Here is a 20,112-nt window from a genome sequence, read left to right as displayed (position 1 = left end):
GAGAAATGTGCAAAATAAAGATGAGGTAAATCAAATAACCCTTTAAAATATAAAAATATATAAAATACAAGAATTCGCATAATGAAAAAATTAAGATCTTGGATCTGAAAAAAAAACCAAAAATGTGATGCATTAAAAGGAAATGATGAAGAGCTGTGCTGCTACAGTAATGAGGTTAATCCGTTACATCTCAAACAAAAATAATTTCCTCCTACACGGTAGTATTTCACGGAATTCAAGCCACTTTACAGTTCCTAGAAGATGGATGTGCAGTTCCATACCCTCTATGCAGCATCAATCTGGTATGTTTACAGCATTTATGCAGACCGGCCCAGACGGTCCTGCTTATTGTCCTATATGTGTGAGTGTGAACACTTCAGATACAGAAAGAAATTTTAAAATACTGTCTAATTTTTCTTCTTGTTATTGTTGGACGAGAGTCGCTGCCGCTGCGCTGATGTAAGAGCACGGCGAATCATTCGACGTCTAGCAACTTCAAAGAGTTTGGAAAACACCTAAAATATGAATTTAGCTGTTAGGAAAAGGACTCTCAGCAAGCAGTGGGAAAATAAAAGGCAGCTAATTAAGACTAATTGTGGCTAATTTCTCACCTTCCTGGGATTCCTCTGAAGCAAAGAGAAAAGAGAAAGGCAGAGAGATTTACGAGTGGTCATTAGCAAGAACAGGCATGAGACACTGAACAAAGGAATCAACCTTCAGTGTGAGGACACATCTACACTTCAGCTGCTGCAGCAACAGCCGGCGCTGTAAGGACTCTAGCCCAGGGCTACGGGCTGAGGGGAGATGCAGCCCCCCGTGTACTGGCTGGAGTGGGGGGAGGGGCAGAAGCATCTCTGCCCGCTGCTCAGCCCCTTGGCTGGAACCACACATCCCAGCTCACCTGCAGGCTCCACCCCTGCTGCTCCCATTAGCTGGAATCGTGGCCGGTGGTGGTGGGGGCGGGGCCTGTAAGCACAGGGCCACATGGAGTTGTCCGCCCCCCGAAGCTGCGCCAGGCAGGGGCCAGGAATTGGGGTGCCTTTCTCCCACCCAGACCCTGCACCCCCAGCCTGCTCCTGCACCTGGCTGCAGCCGAGGCGTCGAGTGCGACATCCTCTGCCAGCTGAGTGACTAGGCCAGTGTTGGCCCTGCCTTGGTGTGAAGATGGAGTGCTCAGCCACCTCCTACAGTAATCCCATGAGGCCCAGTATGGCCCTCAGCCAGGAAACGGCAGGGGTGGCCCCTACGGCTGGTGGGGATGCCAATGGGTAACCCACTCCCGAGGAGCCGCCTGCCGCCTCTAGCAGAAGATCCGGCTGCTGTTCAGAAGTTTCTCCACCCCGTCAGCACTTCCGAGTGCATTTTCTCCTCCAGAAGGGGTCTTTATTCTGCTCCGGAGCAGGCTCTGATTAACAGAAATGGTAATTGGCAAGTTTGCTCAAGAAAGGGCTTGTAGTTAAACAGATACCAACCTGTTCCCATAGTGTTTCAGCAATTTGATCAATGACTATTCCAACTTCTCGGAATTCCCCCGAGTACTTCACATAGGCCCACGTGCAAAGGGATACCAGCGCCAGCCCCATGAGGAGATTGCACAGGCTAGCTATGGGGCTCATACCCAGGAAGCCAGTCAGTCCTGAGATGATATACATGGCAAACATAACCGCAAAGAGGGTGGCAGGGGTGCGAGCAGCATAGAAGATGTTTTTGCCATCGTTGTGCTTCACAAAGTTTGCATAGATTTCATCGATCTCTGCTTCCAGCTGGTCTTGGTAGCGGTGACAGAACTCGTCTCCTCCCATCTTTTTCACAGCACAGAACTGTTTGACAGCGGACTCTTTAAAACCCTGGTGCTGTCTCTCTAGGTCAGAGGGAGCGATGTAAGGCTTATCTCCACCACACACCTGTCCAAAGGAGCAAAGCAGCAGTGTCACTCGCAGCTGGGGTTGAACAGCGCGCGCGCACCCACACACCCCCCCGTAACTGGCGTGAGGACTGAGTCAGAGGGCAGTGGCTAGAGGCCACACTCGCCCTGCAGCTGACCGAGGTCGGATCACTCCAGGGAAGCTGGTAAGACTCCAGCTTCCTCCTGAAGCGTACGAATGAGAAATGGCCTCAAGCGTGACAGGACTGAGCCGGCGGGGTGGGCCTGCTGCATCGTTCACTGAGGCAGAGCAAGTCAAGCAGAGATTCTCTCCTTGGAGAGGCAGCAGACGCTCAGAAAGCGCCCTGGCTGGTACAACAGCTGGGGGAGGGGCATCACACGGATGCCAGCTTGGTCTCTCCCCAGTCGCACTGCTGCAGCAGGATAAAGCTGGGCACAGCACCAAGCCAACACCCCAGAAGGGCTGGGAATATCCCTTCCCCAGGGACAGATTCTGCAGCGCACGGTGGTGCCAGCCTGGGAACATTTCCTCTTCTACCCAGGGAGGGAGGGATTTCCTAAGGCCCTGCTGGAAGTGGCGAGCGCCTCACGCAGGTTTCCACAGTCCATAGCCCAAGGCTGATTTGACAGGGCTCGGGTGACTGTCACGCTGAAGGTGCCCTCTCCATTTCTGGACTACTGAAAGCCATGCAGGCTGGGGACTCCAACCCTCCTGCAACCGAAGGCATGTGCTTTTCTGGCCTACTAGAAGGGCACATAAGACTTCGGAGTTACCCAGCTTCCAACCTCAGTGGCCAGGCTAACAAACCCTAAGCTGGGATCCAAAGAAATGCTCTGGTTCCAAGAGATTCGCTGCGGAAAGGACACTGGCTTGATGGATCAGCCACTGGCCCATGTCCAGCCAGACGATGACCCTACTGGGTTTCGCTAGGATAAGCCACCAGGCCTGTACAACCAGCGTTTCAGGAGTTTGGTCAAAGCCCTGGCTGCCTTCACTCCTCTGCTTGTCCTGCAGCCCCAGCCCTCTCTAAGGGGGCAGATGCCAGCAACGGACACCATCCCTTTCCAAAAGGAGCTTTGAAAGAACAGAGGAAATGCTAGAAAATCACTGCGATGAAATCCCAAGGCAGGACCCAGTCAGCTGAGCCAAAGGAGCTGACGGTGCCAGCCCCAAGGGAACTCCAGGAGTTCTGAACGGGCCCCGCCCAGGAGCAGACGCCCACACGCGTGGGGGGTGGGAGATTTCAAACACTCTAGGAGTCACGCACCCTGAGCCCTGTTCTGAGTTCACAGCAAAGGCTAAGCAATCCCTTGGCTTTGGTCCTGCAGCCTGGAGCGAGCCCCGCCGTGCGCCAGAGGACGGGCAGCGAGCCGAAGGGCAGGGGCCTCTCGTGAGGAGGTGCTTGGCCACGCTCCGTTTTCTAGTCCGTGGCTTTGGGATGAGCCGCAAACTGAACCACTGGGCTGCTAATCCAGGCCCGTAGGCAGGAATTTCGGGGAGGGAGGCTGCTTTTTGGTAAGTGCGGCCCACAAGGGTTCGAGTTCACCCCCATGCTCCTCCAAGGAAGCATGCTCCCACCAGCCAGGGGAAGGCAGGAGACAGACTCTGCCCGAGCCTCCCTCCCCACTGATCCAGCCAGCCAGGGGAAGGCTGGGACTGATCCCCCCACTCTGCAAGGCCCAGCCCCAGCCCGCCCCCAGGGCAGAGGGAGGAAATCAACCCCAGCTGACTGGAGGAGGGCGGCTCGGGCAGCGTGCCGCTCCTGCATTCCCCTCGGGGGCTATGGTGGTACATTCGCACCCTTCCTGCACCCCCCCACCGCGTACAGGCCTGTAATCCCAGCACCCTGCCTTTGCAGACCCATCTCTCTCAGCAACGTTCTCCAGACCATGGGTGGGGTATCCAGATTTATTTGTTCAGCCACAGTGACAGATCCTCCCCCCCCCCCCGCCATGGACCCAAATATGCATCACTCAGATGCTCTGGACAAATTGCTTCATGTGACCCATCAGTCTCACTCCGCAGGACCCGTTTACCTTTCCTCTCTTCCGCATAGTTAGAGAGCTGGAGTCTGGACGGATTAGGGTTTTAAATATGCAAATGAAAGCCATCAAGAGTGTTTCCAATGCTGGAATGCCTCAATGTCTGGGCAATCCTCTTGTGTCTTAAGTCCTAGCAGTGGTTGGTCTTGGGAAGTCACATGGCCTCCCTAGCTGCTGGGGAAGTTACTTGGCCAGTCCCTATGTAACAGGGAATCCAGAAAACAACAGGCAGCGAGCAGCGTCTGTGTCTTTGGCTGGGGGGGCCACCCAAGAGGATAACTGAAGACCCCAGGGAAAAGGAGACTTCCCCGGGTTGGAGGCTTAGCTGGAACAGGAACAGTGCTGAGGTTTTAGTGTAGAAGTGGCTCTGCGTCTCCTGTTATTTTACATTTGCAATCTGCTTTGCTCTGCCTCCTCTCACTTATTCCCCCTTCAATCCTGCTGCTTGTACTTAGCGAAGTCACTTTTATTTCCTATCAAGCCCAGTGTCAACAGCTGTTAGTGGGGAGCAGCCAAGGAGCACATGCCCCCTTTCAGTGCTAAGGGGGGGTCGCCTACATCATTCACTGGGGGGTTGATCCCATCTGGGGAGTTGTACCCGGCAAGCTGGGCCCAAAACTGCCTCTTCCTTGGACCTGAAGAGGTTCGGCATCTGTGCTGCTCCTCGGGGGGCAGGGATCTCAGCTTGGTGCCGTGGCGGGGGGGAGACCAGGGAGCTGGCCCAGCAGGACCAGGCTGTGAGACGCCCCAGAACAGGATGGTGAGTGGTAATGGCCTTGTCAGCACCTCGGGAAGCCCCCCCAGGGGTCTCCTGTGACCGCCCCCCATCACACTTACTCCATGCAATGTATTACTTGGGGAGTTCCCATGGAAACCAGATCTGTAAGAACATCTGCTCCTGTTTATTCCTCACCGAATATCCAAATCCTCTGCTATTACATCACCTCCGTGGCCAAACACGCTCCAGGGAGAATCGCTTCGCACTTTCAGAAGCATTCATCCATCTGAAAAGCCAACGTCTCAAACCGAGAACACTGCTACGCCTTTTATTACACAGGGATTGCCAAACTGGGTCAGGCCTGGAGTCCGGCAGGAGATGCTTCACAGGACAGTGGAAGACATGGGCCGGTTACCCTACGCCAGGCCTCACTCCAATCTCTAATACAGGAGGAGGTTTCATATCCCCTCCCATCTAGAATTTGAACGTATGCTATCCAATAGCCACACAGACCCTGTGCTTAGAATCATGGTAAGTTCTTAGCCTCAATGATTTTCTGTGGCAGTGAGCTCTACAGCACAATTATGAATTGTGTGAAAGGATTTCCTGTCAGCTGGTTTGAATGGGTCACCTTTTAGTATGTTTGGACCATCCCCTTGGTCAGAGGTTGAGAGACGGGGGAACAAAAACTCCTCATGTACCTTCTGGGTACCACTGATTATTTCATAGGCTTATTTATGGCTAACAATAGCTATTGCTCTACAGCCTTATAGTAGAAGGGTCAGAACACAGCAGCCTATCTCCAAGACACAAGCTATTTGTTTTGTTTGTAGCATGAACACTGTGTGGTGACACTACCACTAGAGGCACCTGTTTATTCTATTAGCTGCTGTGCCTCTCTCACCAGCTGCTGCTAACAGAACGCTCAGGCCATGTAGCACATGGTTTCCCAGAGAGAAGACACCTGAATCCGACCTCCCCAGCAGTCTCCTTTACAAGAGCCCTCATTTACTCCATGAGTGGTCTTCATGTATGGAGTCCTGGCATTCAGCCATTAATATGGTGTCCATTAATATGTCAACAGCGTAAGTGTTTAATGCTACACTGTGCACAGTTCTACAGCAGAGGCCTTACTATACACACTGCAGCTTTAGTTTTGGAATTAACTTACCTGCTCCATGCCTTTGTTGTACGTGTCTTTTGCTCCTGCCACTGCAGCAAGATTGTTGGCTTCAGCTGTTGCCTTGGGGAAATGAAAGCACAGGAATGATCACCACTGTACTGGCAAGTCACAGCCATGTAGCGCTAGTTACATGTTCTGTAGCACCAACACGTTTAGCCACTTTGTACCATTTCATCTAGTGGTCAATGAAGCTCTCTAGAAGCAAAGCTTTCAGCTCTGGTACTCTAGAAAAGCTACGTATTGGACATCCAGGTGCTGGTATATGATTTTTGATGAGAAAGGGATGCAAGAGACTATTGTGATGCTCCCCAAATAGTTACAACGCTGGCAGAAAAAAATTCCACCACTACATAGACAGTTTCCATCTCTCCCCTGAGTGCTACCGCCGCATGGTCACAGGCCTGCAGCTGCATGCTCGAAATTCTAGCAAGCAGTGTCTTGAGTCATGCATGTGTCCCTGTCCGAGCTAGTCTTCATAATGCTGCCAGCCAGAATGCGGTCCCACTTTGCCCTCAGTCACCAGGGGAAAGGGGAGGGGAAGGGATGACCCTCGGGAGTCCACACCTTGCCTCTGGATCTGAGGAAGCATTGGAAGTGGCTCTGAGCCTTTACACAAGACCAGGGAGCTGGTTCCTTGAAAGGGAGGAGGTCCCAGAACAATTTCGGATTCGAATCCAAAGAACTCCTCGGGTGTCTTCCATCAGAGGGGCTTTCAGTCCTCTCATTCCTCAAGAGATCAAGCAGGCACAAACTGAGCCCCTCCTTACAGAACACCCTAAATCCCAGACAGCGTAAATATGAGACGTACCAAGCACGGCACGACTGGACTGAACAATGCTCAACCTAGACAGGACCTTCCTCTCTGGGCCAGCCATGCCGGGGAATCCTGGGGCAGTCAGCTTATCTGACGGGCTGCAGAGCGGGGAGTGGCCGGACGCGTCACGGTGCAGGCATCTGACTGACAAAGAGCTTCCATCTGTTGGCACTAGACGCTGCACTAGCCCCAGTGCTCTAGACCGAGTCAAAATGCAGACAAGGTTCCAGGTTCCGAGGCTGGTGAACATCAGAACCCAGGGGCTAGCACTTCAGAGGGCACTGGGCCACACTGGTCCCTGAGTAGGGACCTATCTAGGCCCTTCTTGAAGGAACAGCTCCACGGGCGCTAAAACTCCCTTCCCAATCCTCAGTGTCTTGCGGACACGCCCCCTCAACGGTCGCAGAGTTTACAACAAGCAGAAGAAAGAACGAACAATGGAAGGGTGAGGAAATACCTGGAGCATGGATTTAGGATGAGGTAGCGCCTCTCCCTGATAGATTTTAATGTAAGCCTGAAAAACAAAACAATTCGTTACATTTTGTTTTACTGATTCTTTTCTGACCGGAACATTTATGATAGGAAGAAAACCAGGCTCCAAATCCGTCCTTCTAGTTAATCCTAAATATCCAGTTAAGCCAATCTCTACGTGCAGGAGTGCAATCTGCACCTGACATTTACACATGAATCTCAATGCTTTCATGACTATTTTCCAAACCCCTTGTAATAAACACTGCCCCCACTAACCTCATATTTAATGCATCAAAATACTGTAACGATGCCTGGCAATTAACGTGCTTTTACCAAGATTAGAGCTCTGTGTATCATGGTATTAAAAATACTTTCTACTTGCTTCATTAGAAGGTTCTACTAATTGACGCATTTCCATTTTACACACACAGAACGCGAGTCTGATTACTCAGGGCTTTTATTAAAAGTCTGTGTTTAGTGCCCTCCCCCCACCCCCTGTTCAAGTGGGCTTGTAGATCAGCAGGGGCTGAAGCCTACCACATAGGACAGAGCTTTTGAGGAGAAGCAGCAACTACTATTTCAAGGTTGGGCAGCCTGGAGCCCTTCAGGTGGTGAACACCTATGCCACCCCTACAAATGTGTGTGGGGAATCTTTGGGGGGCTGGAGAGAATTGCTCTCCTCAGAGATGGGGGAATGACAACTTCCCATCCACATGCCACCCCCGACGGAGAACAAACTGTCCCCTCCCCACCTGAACCAGGGATAATCTGGGGGAGGGTGCAGGGATATGGGGGGCCATTCCTGGGCTGGCAGGGTGGGCTGTGGCAGCCAAGTGGCTGATTACAAACAAACCAGCCCCCAGCTCCCTAGCCCTCCCCAGTGTCCTGCAGAAGCAGCTGGGGCCGGACCAAAGACACCAGCGCAAGCCACTTTTTTGCCCCGAGCCCCGCCCGGCCCGGCAGCACCGCACGGCGCCCTTTCTGCACCCGGGGCCCCGGCCTTGTCCTCGGCCCCGCCCGGCCCGGCAGCACCGCACGGCGCCCTTTCTGCACCCGGGGCCCCAGCCTTGTCCTCGGCCCCGCCCGGCCCGGCAGCACCGCACGGCGCCCTTTCTGCACCCTGGGCCCCAGCCTTGTCCTCGGCCCCGCCCGGCCCGGCAGCACCGCACGGCGCCCTTTCTGCACCCTGGGCCCCAGCCTTGTCCTCGGCCCCGCCCGGCCCGGCAGCACCGCACGGCGCCCTTTCTGCACCCGGGGCCCCAGCCTTGTCCTCGGCCCCGCCCGGCCCGGCAGCACCGCACGGCGCCCTTTCTGCACCCTGGGCCCCGGCCTTGTCCTCGGCCCCGCCCGGCCCGGCAGCACCGCACGGCGCCCTTTCTGCACCCGGGGCCCCGGCCTTGTCCTCGGCCCCGCCCGGCCCGGCAGCACCGCACGGCGCCCTTTCTGCACCCGGGGCCCCGGCCTTGTCCTCGGCCCCGCCCGGCCCGGCAGCACCGCACGGCGCCCTTTCTGCACCCTGGGCCCTGGCCTTGTCCTCGGCCCCGCCCGGCCCGGCAGCACCGCACGGCGCCCTTTCTGCACCCTGGGCCCGGCCTTGTCCTCGGCCCCGCCCGGCCCGGCAGCACCGCACGGCGCCCTTTCTGCACCCTGGGCCCCGGCCTTGTCCTCGGCCCCGCCCGGCCCGGCAGCACCGCACGGCGCCCTTTCTGCACCCTGGGCCCTGGCCTTGTCCTCGGCCCCGCCCGGCCCGGCAGCACCGCACGGCGCCCTTTCTGCACCCTGGCCCTGGCCTTGTCCTCGGCCCCGCCCGGCCCGGCAGCACCGCACGGCGCCCTTTCTGCACCCTGGGCCCGGCCTTGTCCTCGGCCCCGCCCGGCCCGGCAGCACCGCACGGCGCCCTTTCTGCACCCTGGGCCCGGCCTTGTCCTCGGCCCCGCCCGGCCCGGCAGCACCGCACGGCGCCCTTTCTGCACCCTGGGCCCTGGCCTTGTCCTCGGCCCCGCCCAGCCCGGCAGCACCGCACGGCGCCCTTTCTGCACCCTGGGCCCCGGCCTTGTCCTCGGCCCCGCCCGGGCCGGCAGCACCGCACGGCGCCCTTTCTGCACCCGGGGCCCCGGCCTTGTCCTCGGCCCCGCCCCGCCCGGCAGCACCGCACGGCGCCCTTTCTGCACCCGGGGCCCTGGCTTTGTCCTCGGCCCCGCCCGGCCCGGCAGCACCGCACGGCGCCCTTTCTGCACCCGGGACCCCGGCCTTGTCCTCGGCCCCGCCCGGCCCGGCAGCACCGCACGGCGCCCTTTCTGCACCCTGGGCCCCGGCCTTGTCCTCGGCCCCGCCCGGCCCGGCAGCACCGCACGGCGCCCTTTCTGCACCCGGGGCCCCGGCTTTGTCCTCGGCCCCGCCCGGCCCGGCAGCACCGCACGGCGCCCTGGCCTTGTCCTCGGCCCCGCCCGGCCCGGCAGCACCGCACGGCGCCCTTTCTGCACCCTGGGCCCGGCCTTGTCCTCGGCCCCGCCCGGCCCGGCAGCACCACACGGCGCCCTTTCTGCACCCGGGACCCCGGCCTTGTCCTCGGCCCCGCCCGGCCCGGCAGCACCGCACGGCGCCCTTTCTGCACCCTGGGCCCGGCCTTGTCCTCGGCCCCGCCCGGCCCGGCAGCACCGCACGGCGCCCTTTCTGCACCCTGGGCCCCGGCCTTGTCCTCGGCCCCGCCCGGCCCGGCAGCACCGCACGGCGCCCTTTCTGCACCCTGGGCCCTGGCCTTGTCCTCGGCCCCGCCCGGCCCGGCAGCACCGCACGGCGCCCTTTCTGCACCCTGGGCCCGGCCTTGTCCTCGGCCCCGCCCGGCCCGGCAGCACCGCACGGCGCCCTTTCTGCACCCTGGGCCCGGCCTTGTCCTCGGCCCCGCCTGGCCCGGCAGCACCGCACGGCGCCCTTTCTGCACCCTGGGCCCCAGCCTTGTCCTCGGCCCCGCCCGGCCCGGCAGCACCGCACGGCGCCCTTTCTGCACCCTGGGCCCCGGCCTTGTCCTCGGCCCCTCCCATCCGGCAGCACCGCACGGCGCCCTTTCTGCACCCTGGGCCCCGGCCTTGTCCTCGGCCCCGCCCGGCCCGGCAGCACCGCACGGCGCCCTTTCTGCACCCGGGGCCCCGGCCTTGTCCTCGGCCCCGCCCGGCCCGGCAGCACCGCACGGCGCCCTTTCTGCACCCTGGGCCCCGGCCTTGTCCTCGGCCCCGCCCCGCCCGGCAGCACCGCACGGCGCCCTTTCTGCACCCTGGGCCCCGGCCTTGTCCTCGGCCCCTCCCATCCGGCAGCACCGCACGGCGCCCTTTCTGCACCCGGTACCCCGGCCTTGTCCTTGGCCCCGCCCAGCCCGGCAGCACCGCACGGTGCCCTTTCTGCACCCGGGACCCCGGCCTTGTCCTCGGCCCCACCCAGCCCGGCAGCACTGCATGGTGCCCGTTCTGCGCCTGGGGGGGGCCGCACTGCGCAGCGCCCCTTCTGCTCCTGGGGCCTCGTCCTTGGCCCCGCGCAACCCGGCAGCACCGCCTGATACCCCTTAAAGTGAGGCAGCCCAGGCTAGGGCCCGGCCAGCCTGTAGTTTGGGTTGGCTCTGACTCCAGCCCAGCAAGCTGGAAGGCAGAAGCCGGCTTAGCCTAAGGAAAGGGAAAGGGAGAGGGAGAGGAGGAAAACAGGCAGGGGTGGGAGAGGCAGAGGCCTGTGCTGAGGGGAGGGAGGCAGGTCAGGAGCAGAAAGGGGAAAGCACCAAGGGACAGGGTGGAGGAGAGACAAATGCCAGGGGGCCAAGAGGAGACAAGGAGGGAAAGGGCAGGAGGGGAGATGTCAGTGGGAGGGGGGAAGAGGGTGATGCTGGGAGAGGAGAGGGGAAGGGCACTGGTGGTTTGAGGGGGAGAGGGAGGTGCTGGGAGAAGGCTTGAAAGAAGGGGTGGGCATGAGGAAAGCAGGGATGGAGCAAGACATGTGAGGGCACGGGCATGAGGGGAACGGGGGGAGAGGGTGGTGAGGGGATGGGCATCAGGGCAAAAGAGGGCAAAGGGGGAGCACCAGGAGGGTGCAGGGCTAAGGGAAGGTGCAGGTGCCAGGGGATTCTGGGGGTGAAGCAGAAGGGCAGACACCTGCAGGGAAGGGACCAGCACCAGAGGAGAGAGGCGAGGGAGGTGTTAGATGAAGGGATGAGGAGGGGTAGCTCACATGAGCAGAGCGGGGATACTGGAGGAGTGGGCACAGTGGGGGAGAGAAGGGCTGGTGGAGAGGGGCTGAGGGCAGTGAGAAGCGCAGGAGTCAGGACAGCAGAGGAGGGTGAGGGGTTGGGGGGCAGCAGGCACCAGGGGAGCTCATGGAGCAAGGGGAGATTTGGCAGCAGAAGGAAAAGGTAGCGGTTTATGAGATATTTAATAACAGTGGCACATCCAAACAAGCCACATGAACTCAGTACTGGTGCACAACACAAAATTCATTCTGCTCATGGGAGGAAACTTAGAGGGAACACTTCCCCAGCCTCTCCGCCCCTGAGTTAATGTCACACACATTGAGTTAATGCAACTGCAGGATAGTTGCATAAGGGGGGGGTTGGTGGGGGCCAAACTAATTCCTATTGGTAGGAGGATAGTGGAAAAAGCCTGGGGATGGGGGGGGGGGTCACATGACACCTTTTACTTCTGGTCATGTGTCCATCTTGCCCAGAGAGTGTTACCTCTAGGGGTGTGGCCAATGGGGGTCAGGGGCATGGCTAATGAGGGTCAAAGTACATTTTTAAAAATTCTTTGGGCGCACAGCCTAATGAAATGTGCTGCGCACGCCTATGCTCCTGTACCCCCCCCCGTGCTACCACTCTAGGGCGGGCAGAGGGAGAGAACGGAACATGCAGACCTCTATGCTGGGGCTGGGACTTCCACTTTCAGGAAGGAAGTCAAAGCACAGGCCCCTCAGACCACCCATGATGAGACAGGCAAGCAGCTAACCTGCACGGAGCTCTTCTGAATAATGGACATGAACTAGACCAGGAGAACAGCAAAGTGAAGAAGCTCTTAACGTCACTATTTCCTGACTCAAGGCTGCCCTCCTCATCTTAGTTTTACTCCCTTGCGCCTACGTGTTAGTCTGTATTTGTACGATCACTTAGTCTTTTCACCGCACCCCACGTCGTTCAGTGCACAGGTCGGACAGTGCAATATGAATTAGGAAGCGGTTCTTAAATATGTATATATTTTATCCTCACTTTTCAAGGTCTGCTCCCTTCACATTCACTGTACATCCAGTCCCTGAACTAAGTGAGGCAGAGGTCCTATGGAGAAAAAAAAATCTGTACGCAATCATGTAATTAAAGACTGTCTACTACATGGGCACAGTCGGGCCAGAGTTCTGGCTGTCAGAGCCTCCTTTGCATGCCCCCTCGTATTACACAGGAAGTTCCTTAGAATTTACCTCCATACGCTGTAGCAAAGCCAGCACTACACTGTGAGGTTATAAAAACAATCCTTTGATTCTCTGGCAGCAGCAGCAGTGTGTGCGTGATACACATTTTTAAACCGCTGAAATTCTCCAAGTCACAACAGATTTTTCACCAGCACCCTACAAGGCAGACTGGAGACTACACACGACTTGTTCTCACGCTTCTGCGGCAAGCCAGGAGACACTGGCAGAAGTGTTTTGTTTTGGTTAAAACCAAAGAGCATGTCCCCCTACACGTACTATTAAAAACAGCTCTGGAAGATATTCAGCCCAAAGACTTGACTGAGCTATGCTACCAGCTTTTCAAACGGCAGTGCGTAGACAACTAGTCACAGGTGTAACTATTCACAATACCTATATTTAAAGTTCTATCCGCTCCAAGATGGGCACTTCGCTCTGATGTGTCTCAAACTCAGTCCAAGGACACTTGAAGAGAATCTCTAGTCAAGAAAGATGTGCGACTTGCAGTTTGGTCCTACATTCATCTGAGAGGCACACCCAAAACAGCAGCGCACTTAGAGCTGCTCTGGTGGAAAGCCATACACACCAGTTTCAGAAAGTCTAAGCCAGGGTGGACAAAAGGGCCTCCGCAGGCCAGATGCGGCCCACCAAGCAAGTTGATCCAGCCCACAAAGGCCCTGCCGCTCCCCCACCTCCAGGCCAATCAGGGTTTGGAGATGGGGAAGCCCGCAAAGTTTCCTCCCCATCACGAGGGGCTGAGCACTTAAAGTCAACTGCCAGCTGCTGCTTAGCTGGTGGGTGACTAAGCACAGCTCCTTTGCAGGGCAGGAGCAGGGAGCTCGAGACTTCACATGCTCCCCTCCCCAGGCCTTGATTGACCTGGGGGTAGGGGGGAGTACACCAAGTCTCCTCCCATCACCAGGGACACAGGTACCTAGAGGGAACTGCCAGCTGTTCAGAACAGCTGGTGGCTTTGTCTGGGGCAGGGCAAAGACTTTACACACTCCCCCACCCCAGGCCAATCAGGGTCTGTGGGAGGGGAAGCACAGATGTGTCCTGGCCCCACCCCTTCCACCTGAGGCCCTGCCCCTTCTGGGGCAGCTTCAAAAATTATTGCCCGCCCCCTGGTCTAAGTGCCGAAATTGAAATCAAAACTGCCTGAGTCTCAGAGTGGCAACCTAGATACTACCACCTCTTCTTTGGGAGCATCTTAGTCTAAGATTAGGATCACTTTTGCAAGGCTTAAAAAAATTAGTACAAGCATTTGCCTACCTTAAAATATTCTACAAGATCTCTACAAGTCACCTTGGATCCGCTGATCTCTTTTTCTACCAAGTTTTCAGGAGCAAGTAGTAAAGGAACCAGATTCCGCAGCTCTCTCTTGAAATCATCATCAATGTCTGGTGGAAATGGAATCAGAGAAAAAGGTGATCACCTCAATGTCAGGTAACAGTGAGTTTCTTCTCTATAAAAGCACCCTGACAACAAATGCCTTTAAAAAAACAAAAGCATCCTGACTCAGAATAAATTCCATATCCTGAAGAAATATCTAAGGCTTAAGGAAATACTTTAATTCTACAAGAGTTTTCAATTGCCAGAGTAGCACTGGAGTAAACAGAATAAATTCACTGAAAAAACAGTTCACAAATAACCGTGAAGTTTCTGCTCCTGGCACATAACTAGAGGAAACTGCCCTAAGTGAAAGAAAGTTTTTACATTACCCTTTGACACACTAGCAGCTCTTCACCCTCCAAAATAGGACTGTAATTACTGGGATTTTGGCTGGAAATCCTCTGATCTTAGACACAGCAGAATCCCACTGCTGGCCACCTTGGGCTTCAAATCCTGATTTTTTTAAATTAACGCAGTAATTCTAATTCTGAAGGTATCTTACTTAGTATGTCTTTAAGAGAAGCAATTTCAGCCTTGAACAATATTAATGCTCAGCATCTACTCCTAATTTTAATGGCTCTTACACAGTGTTAATGCTGCAAGTTTATAGCCAACAGCCACCTGAGAATAAGGAATAATATCACTGAATTCCTCCATGTTCAACAACCCAGAAAGAAAACATGCCAATGCACACCCCTAAGCTTCACCTTTTAACCCCAAATCATTCAATAACCTAGGGATGGAAGCGACCAGTCAACTATCCAGTAAATAGAAGCTTAGCGGATACTCGAGTAGTGGAGTAGTGACTCGACTAGTTGCTTTCCTCCCTTCCTGCCTCTATCAAAGAGGCAGCAAGCTGGGAAAGGGGGAGGGGGGAGGGAAGGGAGCCAGTTTAAAAGGCCCACTGCAGCTGCTTCAGCTTTTGAAATGTACAAGAGTCCTGTGGGGTTCTTGTATATTTCAAAAGCAGAAGCGCCACAGGGAGCAAAGCAGCCACTGTCTGCAGGGACCCCAGCAGGAAGCTGGGCCCACCCCCCGTGAACAGGGGCTGCTGCCACCAAGCAACCCTTGTTCACGGCTGCCAGCCTTGTCCACTGCGAACCGAGGCTCTCCAGCACCAGCGCATTTGCAGCAGACAGGAGCATCCACCACAAATGGGCTGCTGGACTCAGCAAGAGCTGGAGCAGTCCGGGCTCGCGCTGATCGCTGCACCCCTGCATTTTAAATGCAGAAAGGGCCTGGCGCCCCGCTCTGCAGAGCCGCAGCGCAGGCATCCTGGAGCTGGCACAGGCTGGTACTGCTCAGTCCCAGCCAGCTCCGGGAGCTCCCCCCGCTGCGGCTCTACAGAGCGGTCCAATCGACTAATCGTGTAGTAAATATCAATTGTTTTGACTATACGACTAGCCCGGTGACCACATTTTATCATCCTTACAATAAACTCTACACGTAAGGCGGGTGGGGAACCTCCAGCCCACCTCCCAAACCTGGCCCCCGCTTTCCTTTGATCTGGCCTGCTGCGCAGACTTTCCACAGGCCAGCAGCCCTGTGCGTTAGCAGCCCCTGCGGGACTGGCGCTGCGAGTATCCCCACAGGGACGCCAATGAACAAGCAGGGAGGAAACAGCGACGCTCTGCCCCAGCAGTTCCCAACGGTCGGGAATCCTGGCTAGTGGGGGCAGTGTTGCACACACAGAAAACAGCTTCTAGGGTCGGCACAGTATCTGGGTAGGGTGGGAGCCTGCCTTAGCCCTATTGCGCTGCTGACTGGGGTAAGTAGGACCGGACAGAGCTGGCACCCCACAACTCCTGAACCTCTGCCACTAGCCCTGAGCCCCCTCCTATAACCTGCATCCCCTCCCAAACCCTACCCAAGATCAGAACCCCTCCTGCACCCTAATTCCTTCCCAGACCCCGCCCTCCCACCTATACACCCCTTGCCCAAAGTCAGAACCCCTCCTGCAGCTTCACCCTCCCAAAGCTGGCACCCCCAGCCAGGAGCCTGCTTCCGCACCGTGAACCCCTCATTTCCAGCCCCCCGGAGCATAGGGGAACCTTGAGTACCCATGCTCCTACATGGGGCTGTATGGCCCCCAACTGATTTCTATTGTGGATCAATGGACCCCAACAGAAAAACGTCCCGTCCCCGCCAACTTTGTGCCACAACAAAACAGATTCAGCGATATATAACCAACGCCATTAACACAATGAAATGCTTCCTACCATTCAACCTCCCATCAAAATTTGGATTAGTTGCAACTTTAAGACCAGGGTGAGGCAAGAGGAAACATCCAAGGTTGCTGAAACAGGAGCGAATATGCTTTCTTACATTCTGTAACTCTTCGTGCTGGTTTTGCTTTACCTGAAAAAAAAATTAAAAAAAATCAAGTAAGAATTCTAAATGGCTCTGTGGAACAGAATGCAAGACTTATAATTAAGTTTAAGTTGTAGGAAATTTATGAATAGATTTAATACTTTGTCTAGCCTTTTTCTCAATTTCTATAAAAATGTAGGTCAGACAGAGGCAATTACTTGTCACATTTAAATGTCATCTGTCTTACAGAAAACAGCAAGCAGAAAAATATTTAGCCAGTTGTGTGTAGCTAGCTCTCAAACAAAGACCCACACCTGAACTAAGTAGCCATAGTTTGGGGCCTGTAAGTCACCTTACCTGCAATCTCTTTTCTAGAAAGTTTTCTCCTCCTTCCAGGCCATACGAGTGTTCATAAGGATAGCTCCAATCTCTAATTAAGAACATTAGTGTCTACATAGAAGAGCACAACAGTGAACAGTTAATGTCATATTCTCTAGATTAGCAGAGATAATCCAAGACCCCTACCTCTGCTGCTGATAATTCAACAAACTATAATCCCAACTCTGATTAGCTGGAATTCAGGACACTTGTTATTCCGCCATGTGTTGTGAGCAAGTACAGCTGAAAGAGCATGTCAAGCTAGCATATACTTGTGACCTTTGGCAGCAGAAGAGACATTCTCACCAGCTACTCTAGTTTCTCTGTCCTTTGCCAGCCCAGATATAAGGGTGTCTCTTTTCCATCAACTGGAGATATGAAACAGATCTTATGACATCACTCCTCCTATCAAGAGGGGAGCTAGCTGAATGGCACTAGCCATATCCACTTATGGTCTCTTGACTATTTAGTTCTTATATCAAAGCTAGACCAAGTAGAAGCAGCACACAGAACAAAAAGGAGGGCCTGAAAGTTTGGGAAACACTGAATTAATAGGCAAAGGAAAACGGGAAGGGAACTCAGTTCAGAATGTTCATGTCCCTTGGCGTAAGCCTGCCTGGTGCGAACAGGCATGAGCATGTGTCCCCAAAGAGCTAGAGCCAGAACACCCATTCCTCCTTCAATGTACTTTTAAAGGAGCCCTGACTGTCTCATCACAGGTCACTGCTCCAGAACAAGGCAAACTGTTCTGGAGGAGCATGGCACCACTGCGCATGCGCAGAATTTATGTCCCCCGCAGATTTAGTTTCCACGCAGGAAATAACCATCGGAGAAGCAAAGGGAAATCACAAAAGCAGTCATATAACCCTCCCAGTAGTGAGTTTCAGGTGCCCAGGGCAGCCAGTTGAGAGGTATACACTGTGGGGAGAGCAGGACTGGAGAAGACACAGCTGGTGGCTCCACACTTAGTTGCTAGTCCCAGGTGGGCTATGGAGGGCAGGACTTCTTGGATGGCACCCAGGGTTAGGGCAGGCCCTCCCCCAGTCACAGGAAGCACTGCAAGCTCTTCCCTTACCGCCCCCCATGCTTCCTACACTGATCGCGCTTCAGCTCTTTACAGCAATCCCTCCTCCTGCTGCTGCTCTGCTATCTGTTCAATCCCCATGCCTCCAGACCCCCTCATACCTAGACCCTTCCACCAAACCTCTTTGCCCCTGTACCCAGAATGCCCCCAAGAGCCTTACGCCCCCTGCGCCTGGACCACCCCAATGAGCCCCTCGCACCCTACAGAGTCCCAGCCAGCTGCAGCTGGATCTCCACTCTATGCAGCCTCAATTCCCTCAGTATCTGGACCTTCCTCAGAGCTCCAACCCCATTCCCTGATCCCCCTGCTGAGTCCCAACCACCTTCACACCTGGACCCCCTGAAGAATCCCATTATTGTTACATTCTGAAGCCCCCCTCCAAGTAAGCACCCATGCATCCAAGTTTCCTGACCATATACCCAGATCCCCCACTAAGCCACTGAAACCACCCCACACCTGGATCCGTCCTCCCTTACTAAGCCCCTCTATACTTAGTTCTTTGCCTTGATGAGCCTGCCTGCCCACATCTGCCATGGAAGGTCAGGACTCCGGGGTGTTTCTGGGGCAGGCCTACAGTATCTGGGTTGGGTGCAGCCCCCATACGCTCAGATTTTGTCTACACTGCAGGGTTTTTGCACAAGAGAGTCCACACTGCATAGATGTTCTTGCGCAAGAAAGCTCTGATTGCCATGAATAGAATGGCCATCAAAGCACCTGTGCTTTTTCGGATAGGCTCTTTCTGTGCAAGACACCCCTGCGGAGCCTTGCTCACATGCCTTTTTGTGCAAGAGCTGTAGTGCAAAAAGGAGTTCTGCCTCGTAGAAGGAGGTAAACCTTCACCGCAGAAAGATCTGTCACTTGACTGTCGATTTGCACTTGAGATATGGACACTCTGCCGGTTTTTGTGCAAAAACCTTGTAGTGTAGACAAAGCCAGTCTGTGTGTGGGAGAGAAGAGGTATCTGCACAGTGATCTCCCGTCTCTGTCCAGCCCCACAGCCATGCTGGATTCTCCACATGTATTTGACACATACAGTTTGCGTTATTTTGCAGAATGGTTAGTTTTGCAGTGCTGAATGCCTCCAGGAGGAGGCACAAACCAGAATGGCCAGAGTAATATTGCTGATAGCACGGCCTATTTATAGACTTGCAAAATCCAGCACAAACTATCTAAGGGCAACTATAAAGGAAAAAGGCAACTTGAGAGGTTCCAAGTCCTCTCACCTCCACTGAAAACAGAGCAGAGTGAAGCTAGGGCTACAGCTCCTTACATAGGTCCACGCTGAGCATCTGGGCGTGTACGGGAACACAGGAGTCCTTAACTGCTTCCCAGAGGATGCCAGCATTGGTGACTCACATCCCCAGGAGCAGGGATCTATACTGTCCAGACTCCAAGGAGAGCAAGACAATTTGAAGGGATCTCATGAAAGCTGTTCTAGAAACAGTTAAACATAAAACCCCATCACTATTTAGGAGAGTTCAAAAGCTGAAAAGCTCTTAAAAATTGTTCATAACTCAACCCCCTTGCCAGATTTGCTTCAGATTTTCTAGGAAGATTCTATGCTAGCCTGAGTCCACGTACATGAAGTTTCACCAGGAAGATTACCACGGTTTGACTTTTCACATGTTGCCCAGACTTACAACAGAAGATGACTAGCTTCAGCCCAGCTAATTACTCTCCATAGTGTAAATTAACTAATTTCCTACCCTATGAACAGGTATTGGACAAATAGGTAAAAGGTTACAGTTTTGCAATATATTACCTGAAATGGCTTTTGGTAAATTTCTTCCATAGCAAGTCTTCCATACTCTGTAAACAACTGTTAAATGAAACTGTTAAGAATAATGCTAAATACCAATTACAAAAAGAATCTGTGTTGCCAAATGCTTCCTCTTTTATACATGGAAAATGTAATGGCTTCCAATTTTTAATTGAATATAAAAATAGCCCTGAAGTTAACCCTCAGCATCTTAAGGATGAGAATCCCAGTACTCAAGAAATTGCACTGAGGAAGGAGTTTGTATACAGGCAGTCCCCGGGTTACGTACAAGATAGGGACTGTAGGTTTGTTCTTAAGTTGAATTTGTATGTAAGTCGGAACTGGTACATATTGTAGGGGAAACTCTAGCCAAACATTTTTCTAGAGCTCAGTTTTATTCTCCCACACCTCACTTCCCTCAGTCCTTTAGTCTCAAGCTGAAGTGTCTGCTGAGAAAAGCCACTCCGCGTCTCCCTGGTCTGCTGGGGGGAAGCAGCTAGTGCGGGGTTGCCTCACCCCGTTTGTAAGTAGGGATCCGATGTAAGTCGGATCCATGTAACCCGGGGACAGCCTGTACTTTCCTTGGCCTCTCAAGGGAGTCTGCCGTCATTCCAACAAAATCCACTCCTCTTCCTGAAGATTTCC

At 54.6% G+C, this 20,112-nt stretch overlaps 1 protein-coding gene across 3 annotated transcripts in view; it reads right to left on the bottom strand.

Annotated features, from left to right (window-relative positions):
* ATL2 (atlastin GTPase 2) overlaps nt 1–20,112 on the bottom strand; it is a 67,370-nt gene that overhangs the window by 9,245 nt on the left and 38,013 nt on the right. The window contains exons 6-14 of one of the 3 annotated variants that reach the window (XM_075925853.1): nt 19,471–19,527; nt 16,604–16,696; nt 16,156–16,294; nt 13,817–13,944; nt 7,101–7,157; nt 5,818–5,889; nt 1,473–1,904; nt 612–626; nt 9–515 (exon numbers count right to left, since the gene is read on the bottom strand). In XM_075925853.1, the coding sequence (XP_075781968.1) occupies nt 408–515; nt 612–626; nt 1,473–1,904; nt 5,818–5,889; nt 7,101–7,157; nt 13,817–13,944; nt 16,156–16,294; nt 16,604–16,696; nt 19,471–19,527 (1,101 nt within the window). In that variant the 3' untranslated portion in view covers nt 9–407. Of the gene's footprint in view, nt 1–8; nt 516–611; nt 627–1,472; nt 1,905–5,817; nt 5,890–7,100; nt 7,158–13,816; nt 13,945–16,155; nt 16,295–16,603; nt 16,697–19,470; nt 19,528–20,112 lie in introns of those variants that run through there. The other 2 variants (XM_075925851.1, XM_075925852.1) reach the window with 2 other exon arrangements.

Source organism: Pelodiscus sinensis, chromosome 3 (assembly GCF_049634645.1).
Source record: "Pelodiscus sinensis isolate JC-2024 chromosome 3, ASM4963464v1, whole genome shotgun sequence".
NCBI classification, from domain to species: Eukaryota; Metazoa; Chordata; order Testudines; family Trionychidae; genus Pelodiscus; species Pelodiscus sinensis.
Note: the sequence above shows the minus strand (reverse complement) of the source record. Positions and strands in the feature narration are given on the sequence as shown.